Raw genomic sequence first — 13,320 nt, forward strand, 5'->3', positions numbered from 1 at the left:
AGTTCCCTGTCTCTCTTGAACTGGGGGGCCTGTCCGAATTAACCCATCCAAAGCAAGGACACAAATTCAAATGTTTAGTCGTCAGTTAACGCTTTTTCCATCCGAGCCCTTTTGGGGAAATGCTTATTCTGGAATAAACGTGTCTTTGCTAGGTATAGTTTGTGTTGCTTAGGACCCCTGAAACCAAGGGGGTTTTGGAGAACAGTGTCCCACCAGTAATCCAGATGTTGCTCCCGTTAGGGAAACACCTCCCGCACACCTACCCAGAAAACCCAAAGGCATTGTTGTCCCCAAGACAACCTACACCAAACCAGACAAACTAGAAAACCCAATGACATTCCAGAGAGCAAACACACAAGGTATTCACAACACAGAACTTAAACTTGTATTCCCAATATAAGCTAATACCATCACGCGTATTCAACCAGAAAAACCTCTCTGTTGCAGCCAAGGCAAAGATGTCATCACAGGATACTCCTATGTTCTTGTTTGTCAGGAGCGTTTCACTCCCTTGACGTGCTGGAAACACATTCCCGTGGAATGCGGAAGCTCATTCTCCAGCCCCGATACTGACTGCTCCACTGCCACGGCTTCGGACGGGCCCATCGCTACAGGAATTGGCCTTCGAACTGATCGAACCAGTAAGAGACTGGAGTGAGGCTCTTCAGCAATTAGAATTATTTTGTCAAAAATGAAAGCGTGCAACTGGCATCCTTACGAGTGTAAGCCCACACACTGAATTCTACTGATACCAACAAACCCAAAAGTTTTGGTTAACCTAAGCTAAACGTTTGTATTCTGTGGGATACCTAATGGAAAATGAGTTGCAGCCAAAGGGATAGATCTCAAAGCAATCGCACTGCAACGCTCAGGATTTTAGCTGACCTGTAATTAGAAAAAAAAAATTACGATTCATTTGTATTGGTCAAAAATCTGTGCCAGCCAACAGCATGATGTGGCAGATTTTTAGTCAGTCTTGTGCAAAAGCTTCAAAACAAAAACTTAGTTTTCCTGCCCTATCTTTACCCCCCAAAAGATCCCTTTCCTATTGTTCTTCATTTTTTCTTATAATTTACGGTGTTCCTACTCATGGCAATTTAAGTACTAGAACTGTAGCTAGGAAACATAAACTTTGAATTAAATTTAGGCAAGGGTATTGTGGTTATACAAAAAAACAAGCTGTGATTGAATTACTGCTGGAGAAATGATCTCCTATCTTTCCAAAGCAGAGAATGATTTACATACCAATTGATTCAAATAGTATTTCTGGATCCTTAGGCACGAATAGACACATTATAAACATCATTAAGAAAACAACATACATTGAACTTTAAATATATCTCAGATATATGAAAGCAAGGTGGTATTGGAAATGGCGAGACTGACCAAAACAACATCTGGTTGCTGAGATTTCAAAACAAAAGATGTTACCACAAATCACAAACTCCTCGGTGTTTAGATTTTTATTAAAAGTACAAGCTTAACTCCTATACAGCTGACAGGTATTTCTGTGGAAGAGGCAGATCTGGTTTTACTTTAACTGACATTCTATCATTTCTCCAAAGCTGAGAGGAATAACTCCAGTCAAAGTTCATGCCAGCTTACTCCTGCTTGCTTAAAACACCCAAGTCCAAACCAGCAATATCTCAAGTTAATTCTCTTAAGCACCCCTGCACCAGAAGCCAGACCGAAGTGGACAGCAAAGGGTGTAAATTGCAACTGGAAGGTAACTGGGCTGGAGAGGCACCCGCCTGCTACCCCAGCCCCGTGGCCAAGTGCACAGCCAGCCCACCGAGAACAGCTTCTAAAAGACATCAAGACGTGTGGTTCAGGTGGCTGAGGTCTGTGAGAGACTGCAAATATTTCTGTGATTCTGTGACTTCTCCCACGCTCTGCAGTGACAGAATACAACCTCATCTAAGACTATTAAAAGGTATTCAAGAAATCACTCAAGGTTACAACAAGAACTCTTGGGAAAACTACTGCTTGTAAAAGATAATTAAACTTCTATCACCACATGATCAAAACTAGTCAAGCAAGGGATCTAGAGGTTCAGGCACACTGACAGCAAGACTACGTCATACTTCTTATACCGTGATTCACAGACGTACATTAGGTTTAATTTCAGTTGATCGTACACAATTGCGGCCCTTTGTACTCCTGAAAATTAAGTGTATTCTTTCATATGTTCATATAAATTTGGAAATGTGATTGCGATACATGTGGAAAATAAATGTTAGCCACCCACAGCTGAAGTACTGTTATATTTTATGCTACTGATGAAGCAACACATTCAGTAAATAATGGTTGTCACATTTTAATCTATTTCTTCATTAAAAACTAGTATCATTTGCACCAAGACAGAGGATTATATTTGGTAGAACTTTTGTGTACTGTAATCCTCTGCTTGTGGAGACAAGAGAGTGGGAAGATGAGAAAGCGGGTAGCAAGAGTCCTGCTATACAAAAAAAACTGGAACAAGTTCACCTCTTATCAGGCCTAGAATTTCTACCAGAAATGGCAGCCCTGGGGTAACATCCCACAGTACTCCTCCTGCCGCTGGATTTTTTTATTTTATTTGTGCCACAAGATGTCCCTCTCACATCGTAATTTTCTTAATATAGTGCATTTATCTGGTACAAGAGTTCATGGTTTTTTCCTTTGGACATTATTTCCTCCCACACAGACCTATCTCCAAAAGCTTTTTTCTTCTCCTCTTGAAATTCTTAAAATCTTGGTATTATGAAGCACTTCTTCACCCAGAGATTGCCACTGATGTGACAGATTCAGTAGTTGTATTTACCCTTTTTAAAAACCTTGTCTGAAAAGTGACTATTGTCTATTTTGCTTTGTATCAGGATTATTTTTTTAAAAAAAACTGTGCTTGCCTGTGTGGCTAGCTTTACAAGTTTTCTATTCAACAATACTTTCCATCCACCATGACTGTTAAAAGCATGAAGTATTTCTCCTGCAGGTGTCCATTAACGCCTGGAGCGAGTCCCCATGTCTCTTCTCCTACCTTTCAGTGGCTGGAAGCCTGAAGATTAACAGCCATAACCACGTCTGCCAAAGTCCTACCAGGAACAGATGCCTCTCAAAGGGATTGTCTAGATTGTTTTACCTTGAGTTTGCTTTCTGTCCCCAGTAGGGACATGACCTTAATTCACTGGGCTGGCTTTCATCCACACTCTCCACCACGAGCGCGGCAATCTGGAGTTGCTAAAAGCTTTATTACTGCACACAGATGGCGTGCAAATTCTCAAAAGTAATTTGTGGAAGGACCACAATGGTGAAACTTTGACATTACTGCACAACAAAAGCACAGAATACAAAAACCCAGCTAACATTTATCAAAGAAATAAGGAGCAAATAATTAATAACTACCGTCATGATGACTAGAACGCAATGAGCACATCTTGAGGCACGCTTTCAGTGCTGTCTCTAATGCACCAGTCAGATTCAAGAAGAGGCCTAGACACAGCCTTCTTCACTGGCAGAACACAACAGAAGACATCTCCTTTTCAGTCATTCAGTAGCCACACATCAACAATAAGCAAAAGCTATCCTTGCAGCAGTTAATTTGCAAAAGAAAGCCAAAAAACCACAGATTCACCAAGCACCAGGGGCCAAAACTGCATGGGAAAGCGAACGCCAGAAGAAATACAGGGGCACTTGCATCCAACACCCTGCACACAAGGGGGAAAAAAAAATCCCTGAAAGAGGCCAGAAGCTTTTGAAGCAGCTGTCAACACAGATCCTTATTAATTTGGGACTGTGCTGCCGCATGGGGTCATGAAAAGCCTGACAGAAGTCAAATGCAGCTACAGGAATAGAGGTCAACATTAAGAGAGAAGGGGCACTGGATTAGGAGTACTCAAACAGGCTTACTGCATCTTGTACTTGCACTGAAGAGCAAAGGTTTTACATCAACTCCTTGTGCTTCTGCACTACGCCACAGCAGTTATTCTCAGATATGCCATTTTCAGTGCATGGTAATGCAAATAATTGCACACTTGCCAGAGAATAATTTGTAGCAGTGACATGCAAAATACCGCAAACCATTACGAGGACGGTAGAGCAATATATTCCAAAAGACCCTTGCCTTCACATAATTAACAAACATATTTTTTTCCCCAGACACGTTTACTCCTGTGCATTGCTGCATATTGACTGTAACTGAGCTGATATTTTCAGAGGGGTAAGAATTAGTCACATTAGAACTACAAAGTTGTCAAATGATCTATGAAAGGTGTGAAAAAATGAAAGCCAAATCCAGCATCATTATACTGTTAACATATACTATATACAACGGATCTGCAAACGTGATCTTCCTGGGTCTTGAATTCATGTCCCCAAACAACTTGGTACTCTTTGGCTATTCGCATCCTTTGTACTTCCGCACAATCACTGATAACCTTTTTCAAAACCTTACACTCCTTCCACTGCCTGCAGATCAAAGAAGTCACAGTTCTGGGGTGAAACAAGCAGGCACTTTTGCTCTCAAGGCACCCATCTTTGGCCATTCCACTAAAACAGTGATGGCCTATTTCCATGCAACTTTTAAGGCAAACGGCCTCAACAGTGGTCTAATATGGCCCTTCCAGATTAAAGGAGACTTCATTTTCATTTGTTTGAGCTCGTTATTATAGTCTGCCGGTAGTATACTACCGACCTCATACAATTACAGCACAGCCTGAAAACGGTCATTCAGAACTCATTTTCTTTCATTGTTTAATTCCTTAATCAGTTTCCACACTGAATGACCAGTGCAGGTATAGCCAGTCCTTTTGCTGCAGAACTCAGTGCCAGATCAGCCTACTCTCCCTTTTACTTGGACTCTAGAGATGCTTCCAACACATTAGATCCAGGTTATTTCGTTTGCCTCTGCCAAATGTAAATGAGTGGAAAGGTTTCACAGATTTACAAATGAAATGTTACACTATTCCTTTCTAGCTCACAAAGATAGTAGCAGTACATGTCACCAACTGTGCCACAAGGAGATCATCTTTTCCATTCTGATACCAAAACACTGAAACAGAGAAACAAGTGACACCATCGACAACTCACTAGGCAATTAAAATAACACATCAGGATAACTGTGATACGCTCCCTGCCAGAGAACTCAATCTCCACATCATTTGTATTATTTGTTCACCATAAAATCCAAGTTATAGCTCTGCAGTGCATGTACCAATATTAAGGAATTCAGATCAAGTTTCTTCTATATTCAATAAGTATGTGGAAGTACTTGTGGCAGAACATTTTTAGCTAATCTAACATGACGAATTCAAATCACGTAGGATCCTTCCCACACGATTCCAGCAGAAACCAAGTTTAATTTCAGAAGCCCTCTTGCCCTCAGAATACGATCTTTAATTGCTCCTTGCGAATCTGTGCCATCAGAACACAGATATACAAAGGCCAATTCAGTTGTTTTGCTTTCTTAACTGGTGAATAATTAATTTCTGTTATATTTGTAGTAAAGTTGCATCATTAATAATTTCTAATGCAGTCCTTCTAGACTTGCATGTTTGATGAAAGCAATAAAATACAACGTATCTATACAGATACTGGTCAAATCCAAATTAACACATTGGTTTTCTGGATAAGGAAGCGACATTTTATTTTGTGACCCATTTGTTACTCTAGAACTTTGAGAAGCATCGAATGATGGCTGTATACACGATTCTTATTTTCTTTTCCTACATTACTAAGGTCAGCATTCAAGATGAGAAGTTAAAAAACTGCTGTCTAGTGCAAAAATGTCCACAGTGTTCTGGTTTTTCTATCAAAAAAAGGCTGCAGTTTCAACTAGCATTGGATTTTTAGCATAAATGTTAAGACAATACAGCAAAATTCAGCCTTCACTCAGGAAAGCCAAACAAGCGAAGGAAGTGAGCTCTCTCAATCTCTGTCAATCACAAAGGTAATTAATAGAATACTATTTTTTGATAAACTAACTCAGAACTCAGATGAGTTAAACAGAAGAAAGACTATTAAGAAGAAAACACTCTAAGTAGAGATAATGGCAAAACTAGCACTGCAAGTTAGGGTTTTTTGTTGGAGGGAGGATTGAATTATCCTCACCAGCTGATACACTATATTCAGATACACTCATGAACCTTTAAGCAAGAGGTACACACTCGGAAGCCGTTACTTCTATTCCTTAAGATATGGGGGGAAAAAGATGTTAAAAAAAAAAAGCATTCTACCTTTGTGATGAGAATTCGGTACTTCTCCACCAGGTGATCGTTATTATGACACCCTGCCAGCAACTGCCACACCTCTCCTCTCAGGGCCTCAGGGACACCACTTCTCACCAGCGCTGACAACGTCTTCGGCCTCACGCTCAAATTGAGGTGCCTGGGTGTAGGTGAAGGCATTGTTACTGTTACCCAAATACAAATAAACAAGTCCACAAGCAACAACTGATGCGTAACATCAAACATGTCAAATGACAGGAATTTCAAGACAGTCCATACATTGCCAGAGTAAGTGAAATTCAAGTTATGAAGGAAAAACCCATATTTGGAAATGCACTTGCCAAACTATTTCCTTGATTCCCATTAAATTTGATATAGACGTATAAAACAGCCAGTGAACCAAAACACTCCAGCAAAAACTAGAACTGGAGGACAGACACCACACTAAGATTCCAAGCTCAAACTACACCAAAACAAGAATTAGTTCGCAGAAGCATATACTGCTCTCTAGCCTTCCTACACCCGAGCAGGCATGTAACCTTCCAGGTGAGGGAGGGAGAGAAGGCAGGCAAACAGAGCTATAAAAAAAACCTCACATGGTTGTCTAACTACATCCATGCATTTAAGCAGCTGCCACTGTACAAGCTAGTCCCATCTAAACTGTTTTTTCAAGTGAGACTGGTGACAGCTCATAAATTACAGCACTGTAAATTGTAAAAACTAAACCTACATGTAATTCAGGCAGTTCTAGAAAGTTAAGCTGAACAGTTCATTTGTGGCTTATGCATAAAAATCCCCAAAAGACAGAGGCCTTAAATTAAAGAAATTACATTTCTTTTCTGTAGTTACTAAAAAACAAACCTCCAGGTAAAATGATCAAGAGGAATGATAGACAAAGACAGGCATAAAAGTGAACTTACACCATACTGATCACATTATCTTCTTAACAATAAACTGGTATTTAATAATATTTGTTAACAGTCTAATGGATATGTGGATGATAATTTTACACAGACTGGGACTCCTTGTTGCCCTTCTCCAGCCTAGTTTTCCAACACAGTAATCTGGAGACCAGCAATGCCCGACATTTAAATCTGTATGTACTGCACAGAACCCACTACCATAACGCTGTCCTCCACTTCGCTTCCTCTAAACAAAACCAACTATAATAAAACCAGTATTTATATAATAGTTACATTTGTAGCCATATACATTCATATCTATAGACTTATATATCATGTTTATAGAGCATTTGTTATACCTTTATAATAAAGATATAAATATATACAAATATTTATGTAAAATATTTGTTCTGTACAAAATATTAAAATTCTTCGTAAAGGCCTATGAAACTGCTTTGCCTTAATCTCAAATCAGAATAAATACAATGGTAGTTCCAACGAATACAGCCATGAACTGTAAGACGTAGACTAAAAGCCACACACTGCTAGATTATTCCAAACTATTCTGAAATGAGAAAATTATGTGACTCAGCAGTTACGAAATACGAGCCAAACATTACTTAGAAATCACAAAATACCAATGCATATTTAATTGCTATACAATCTAATTACAGGATTCTAAAAAACTAGCATGAAACTACCTGAACTCTGATTTTTATGATTTTTTCAATCTCTTATGTTAAAAGCTCAAGGATCATTACTTCCAAATACTCGTTCTCAGTTAAGAAGGAAAGCCCTTTAACACATATTAAAGTTGCTGCCAGCGTTAGCACAGAAGCACTTCATATCCCCTTAGAGCTGCCAAAACATTTTCAATGGGAGTCAGGTGGCTTAATTATCCTTGAGCCCTTGGAAGAATTACAAAAAAATTCAAGTTGAAAGAAACTTTCTCACAGCACCAGATGCACAGAGCTCATCTGTTAAAGATGTTTCTACAAGTCTAGGAGAGGGAGGGAAAAGGGATCATATACCATTTTACCACAGCCTTCCCCTTCTTACAAATGTGGCTCTTTCTGATGTCTGCTTTCCTACGAAATTAGGACGATACATTAGTGCAAAACCAAACTGGAAGTAAAAGTACTTACTCAAATAAGTACTAAGTAGATGCAGAAAATAAAAAATAATGCTAAATTGTTGTTATAACCTTAGTTTAAAGAAAATCCTGGCTAAGCAGTCACATCAGTACTTGTCCTCATCTACATGACTTACTCTAATCTCTGCTGTCCTACTCCTTAGATCTAATAGTCTGTTCAGATCTTTGATTTGCTGTACGCCCCTCACCCTGCTCCTCAGTAACATCGGGAATCAGAAGGCAACAACTGAAGCCAGAATCAAAAGATAGCATATTTGAACTCAATCTGATGTAGGGCCTGTCATCGCCCCCTTTGGGGAGGGGGGGGCGGGGGACAACACCAAACAAAATCCACCAAAAAAAACCACCAAAAAAACCCAAACAAAACTGAATTTTGCAATAATCAGCATCGCTTCCTTAGAACAGCTCAGGCTACTTCAAGATGAATAAAAGATCCTTCATGAAAGGAGGACAGGTGTTGCATTAGCAACCTGGCTGTCAAGAAACACTCCTCTTTAAATTGGCATTTTCTAGGAAAAAAACAGAAGAGCTCATGTACTTCCTTCTTGGCAAGCTCTGGAGCCATCTTCCTTTAGATAAGGGAGGAAAAGCATCTTCACTATCCAAGTACAAATCTCCCATACTCTTAAGCTACAGTTACTAAGATTTGACAGCTGCAGGAAAAATTGGCTGTGAAGTACATCAGAATTACAAAGAGGAATGGAAGTGATCTATGCAAAATACAGACAAAGGAAGCCCTCATTTTCTTTATACTACTTAGTTTAGGTTTTTCTTTAACACAATCTCAGTGAAACTCACAGATAAGTAAAACACTCATTTTAAGAGATAACCACCTAAAGACACAGCATAAGCGAATTTCTATACAGTATTTAAGCGTGCACTCAAAAATTAAAATACTTAAAACACCCTCAAAAGAAATTAGAAAACACAAAGTCAGAGAATAAGGGGTGTTGTGGAAAGGAAAGAGGACTAAATCCATACTAATCTCATCTCAGCTGGCTTCTGGAAATAACAAAAACTCCGAGCAGAAGGAGCAAACAGACTGAGAATATTCAGAATGATGATTTTCAGACTGTGATTTTGCCACTTACCATTTGGACAGCAGCTCTCCCCATGTCTCAAGAATTTTTTCTGCACACTCTTTGGAAACATCTCCAGAACCACTTAAGAGTGGTTCATCATTGTCTGCCAAGGGAACAGAGGAGATGCTATGAGATCGACAGCCATTGCTCTACCTCTGCACATTTAAATGTTGCTCTCCTAACTGGATCAGCGTGTGGCAAGAACTACTCCTCATTTGCGGACACAGTGCTTGTGCGCTCAACACGGAGACGGCAGGAGGAGACTCTTCCCAGAGGCGCGCAGTGATATGACAAGAGACAGGAGACAAGCAGCAACACGTGAAATTATGGTTAAAAACCAGGAAAAAAAATTTACCGTGAGGGTGGCCAAACTGAGACAAGGGCCCAGACAGGTTGTGGAAACTTCACCACTGGGGACGGTCAAAACACAACAGGACAAGGCCTCGAACAATCTATCTGGCTGGATTCACACTGAGCGGGAGGCACGATTAGAGACCTCCAGAGGTCCCTTCTCACATACGTAATTTGATTATTTTACCCCAAATTGTTGTAAGACTACAAAAATTCCCAAGTAGCACAACTTCCCATATGTGAAAAGCTACAACAGTATAAAAGAAAAAAAAAAAAAAAAAACCCACCAATAAAATCAGTGTGGTTCCACTAAGCAGCTGCACACTTGCCATGCTGTTGCAGATCCACAAAAATCCACGAGGTATTTTACTTCAACTGTTTTGTACTTTTACTTTGAAAGCTAGTACTTTTTGATAACTTCCTTGGCTTAAATTAAACAGCTTTTTGAATGAAACGCATTAAAAAATGCGGTGGAGGGGGAGGATTAGCATAATCACAGTAACTCTTTTTGAAACCAATACTGAGGATGTACTCCCAGATATTTTTAAATACTCGCAGCAAGTATCTTACACAAAAACTACATTTCATTGATACAGAAGTCAATGTTGCTTTTGCATTATTGAGGAAATACCTTCTTTTTCATTAAATCTATACTTTCTCAACGGACACCTGAACCTGCCAGCAAACTCTTGCAATGCTGCAAGTTGTATCAGCTGTAAAAAAAATAAATATATGTTCCTGGTCTAGAAAAGAATACCGCTGTGGTTTAGCACAGTGGTTAGAGATTGCTAGTGACTAACACTTTGCAAAGGAGTTAATTTTCAAACCAACTTTCCCCTCCTCTCCCTTCCCCCCCACCCCTGAAAAAAGGGAAATCAAAGCACCGAAGTGAAACAATTCACCCAAGGCCACATAGAAGGCCAGCGGAAAAAGTGAAAAAGCAGAAACTCAAGCCACCTACACTTCAGCTCAGAGCTGTAACACGAGACGTTTATATATACTCAGAGCTAGTCCATATTTTGGTTTAAGAGAATTTTTAAAAAGCAGAAAAAAAGGTCTTGAAAATGCATTAAGTTTCAAACTGGGCAGGTCCTGGTATAGTTGTATGTATTACAGATGTCTATACTCGCCTCTTCACTAAAACATGCTGCTCACACGTATTTCCAAATAATATCAGCTTCTCATTTTTACTCTCAAATCTGTCACAGCTGCTCAGGGAGGGGCAGAAGCTACGCGATAATCCCAAATTTTTAGCAGCCTCTTTTCACATTGTTCCAAATATATCACGCTGGAGGCTTCATGAGGCCTGGGCTGAGAAAAGCATAGACACAGAAGTGTCAGACAAGGGAGAGGCTGATCCAGGAATGCGGGGGTACTGGTTATCAAATACGCACAGCACTACAGCAAAGAAAGAAAAAGACAAACCAGTAGGCCAGATTCCGACTAGAAAGGATTTGACACGTTTCATAACTACGTTATTTCCCGACTGCCCTTTCTTTTGAAGTACACAAAGCATACAATCCACTTCTTACCTTCCTCTTCATCATCCTCTGGAGGAGAAGGTATCATCGAGCCTTGCGACCCAGACTGGGGCAGACGAAGAGAGGGGCTTGCTGTAGTTTTTCTTCTCTCCCTTTCTGATTCACTTTCTAGGCACACAACTTCATACAACGTGTCTGAGTTATTCTTTCTGTCCTTTTGCTTTATCTAGGAAACAAGACGTTTCATTTTACTGAGAAAAGCTCTGTGAACACCCAGATTAACTCATAAGGCTCTGCCTTCTCTTTTTAGAAAGGGAGCGCCGAGAAACAGTTTTCATCACATTCTACAGCGAGGAATGCTCAGTCCTTGCAGCTCGCTCAATGCATGGTGCAGGTGTTCCTATCCCCAACGCCCTAGAACAAGCCGCAGGCATGCTGCGCCCAAAAGGCGTGAGCATCTGTTACAGATCAGGCGGAAGTGTCCTTCGGGTCTGCCATGCGTAAGTAGCTCATCTTTTCAATCACAAATGGATGGACACAAATGCACAGGTTTTTAAAGCTGTAAATGAATGCATCTGTCCAACAAATGGTGTAAGAGAGGAGGGTTCCTTAACCTGAAGCAGCTCTGCCTTTATTTAAAGATTAGCAGAAAATGGAAAGCAAAAGCTTTAAAATTACTTCTGATTTCTCTCTTTTACTTTCTGGGGATAGTGATGGTGGCAAAAGAGTTAATAAATAGTTAATAAAAACTGTTAGAATTTATTTTCCCACCATGGCAATTGTCTTTAGAGATCCTTCCAAGTCAGACACCTGTGTATACATTGCTGCAGGAGCACAAATTGTTGAGTCCCAAAGTCTGTTATGTGGCCCTGTTTTCTCCTTAATTTCCAATGCTTTGAAACCTTCCTTCCCTTTAAAGGAAGATTTTTTTCTTTGTGAAGTGGTTCTAAAATTTTAATATAGTCTAAGGATTTAGAACTTTTTTTTTTTTCATAAATGAATAAAAATAGAGAGTAGAAAAGAGAAGGCAAAGAAAAGAGGGAAATAAGATTTATAATTATACTCTACACTAAGCTCCCAGTGCTCAATTTTATCCTTTGGAGTATTAAAAATGAAGAGAAATGCATCAAAACTAAAAATGACTAAATCACTAAATGTAATCTGAGCAAATAAAATCCCTCTGCTTTCACCATTTCCGAATAAAGAAACACTGCCAATGTAAGATAAGCCAATTCTACACAGCTGTATTTTTAATAGGCTAATCATGACTCCATAGAAACAGGTTTCCCTTCCAGGCTTATCAGGCAGTACATTCTATATTTGTTGCTTCCACTATGAATTTTGATAATCTTCCATTAGTAAACACTGGAAGTTGGATAACCTGACAGTGCCTGTGGAAAAAAGAGAACTAGCTAAGATAAGTCACAATGCCTGTGAATTTGGTAGGACAAAAGATACAGAATTAGCTAAGTAAGATAAGCTTCCTTTAAACTGCCAAACAGAAAAGGCACCTTTTGGAAGCTGTAGAATATTTATAGTCCAACAGCCTTAACTGTTCAACATCTCCACGCTCCACCTCAAAAATATCCTAAATAAACAGACTGATCTCATCCATGAAGAATTTTCCACCTTAAATTTTGAAGGAAGTTTTAAAGGAAAACTTCCAAAATGTTTATTCGTATTTCATGTAAAAAATAGGATATACACAAAAAAGAATCCTTAGTGAACCTTATCTTTATTACTACCATTATCTGCTTGCACTTTAAGACATGTGCAAAAAGAACTAAGAAAAGCCTCTTATTTCATTCAAAACATCTCTAAAAAAAGAACACTCCTCCAGAAATCAGGATTCCAACCTTACTTTTTGGGGCTGAACCCAGAATTATTGAACCCTGAGAGCGTACCTACATCCACATTGTTATTTGCTTCTATATGTTTCCATTTCTTTAAACAGGACTTTAACAATTCATTTCTAAAGCAGGAGAACGGCAGCTACTTCAAGTACATCGTCTCTTTAGCAACTTGGACCTTCAAGTTTCCAGCCTTATTTTGAGACCAAGTTATTGCCTTGTGCAGTTATTATTAATATCCTGGACAGAAATACTCAGTTCCATTTTAGTATATAGGGTAAAAAATTAAGCTGGAAAA

General features: G+C 39.4%; 1 protein-coding gene across 4 annotated transcripts in view; it reads right to left on the reverse strand.

The window, feature by feature from the left end:
- The window catches only part of RABGAP1 (RAB GTPase activating protein 1), a 76,873-nt gene that overhangs the window by 38,279 nt on the left and 25,274 nt on the right, over window positions 1-13,320 (reverse strand). For all 4 annotated transcript variants that reach the window (XM_064468564.1, XM_064468562.1, XM_064468563.1 and 1 more), the window contains 3 exons: window positions 11,224-11,398; window positions 9,350-9,443; window positions 6,213-6,363 (listed from right to left, as the gene is read on the reverse strand). In XM_064468564.1, coding sequence (XP_064324634.1) covers window positions 6,213-6,363; window positions 9,350-9,443; window positions 11,224-11,398 — 420 coding nt within the window. The remainder of the gene's footprint in view (window positions 1-6,212; window positions 6,364-9,349; window positions 9,444-11,223; window positions 11,399-13,320) is intronic.

This window comes from Phalacrocorax carbo, chromosome 18 (genome assembly GCF_963921805.1).
Source record: "Phalacrocorax carbo chromosome 18, bPhaCar2.1, whole genome shotgun sequence".
NCBI lineage: Eukaryota > Metazoa > Chordata > Aves > Suliformes > Phalacrocoracidae > Phalacrocorax > Phalacrocorax carbo.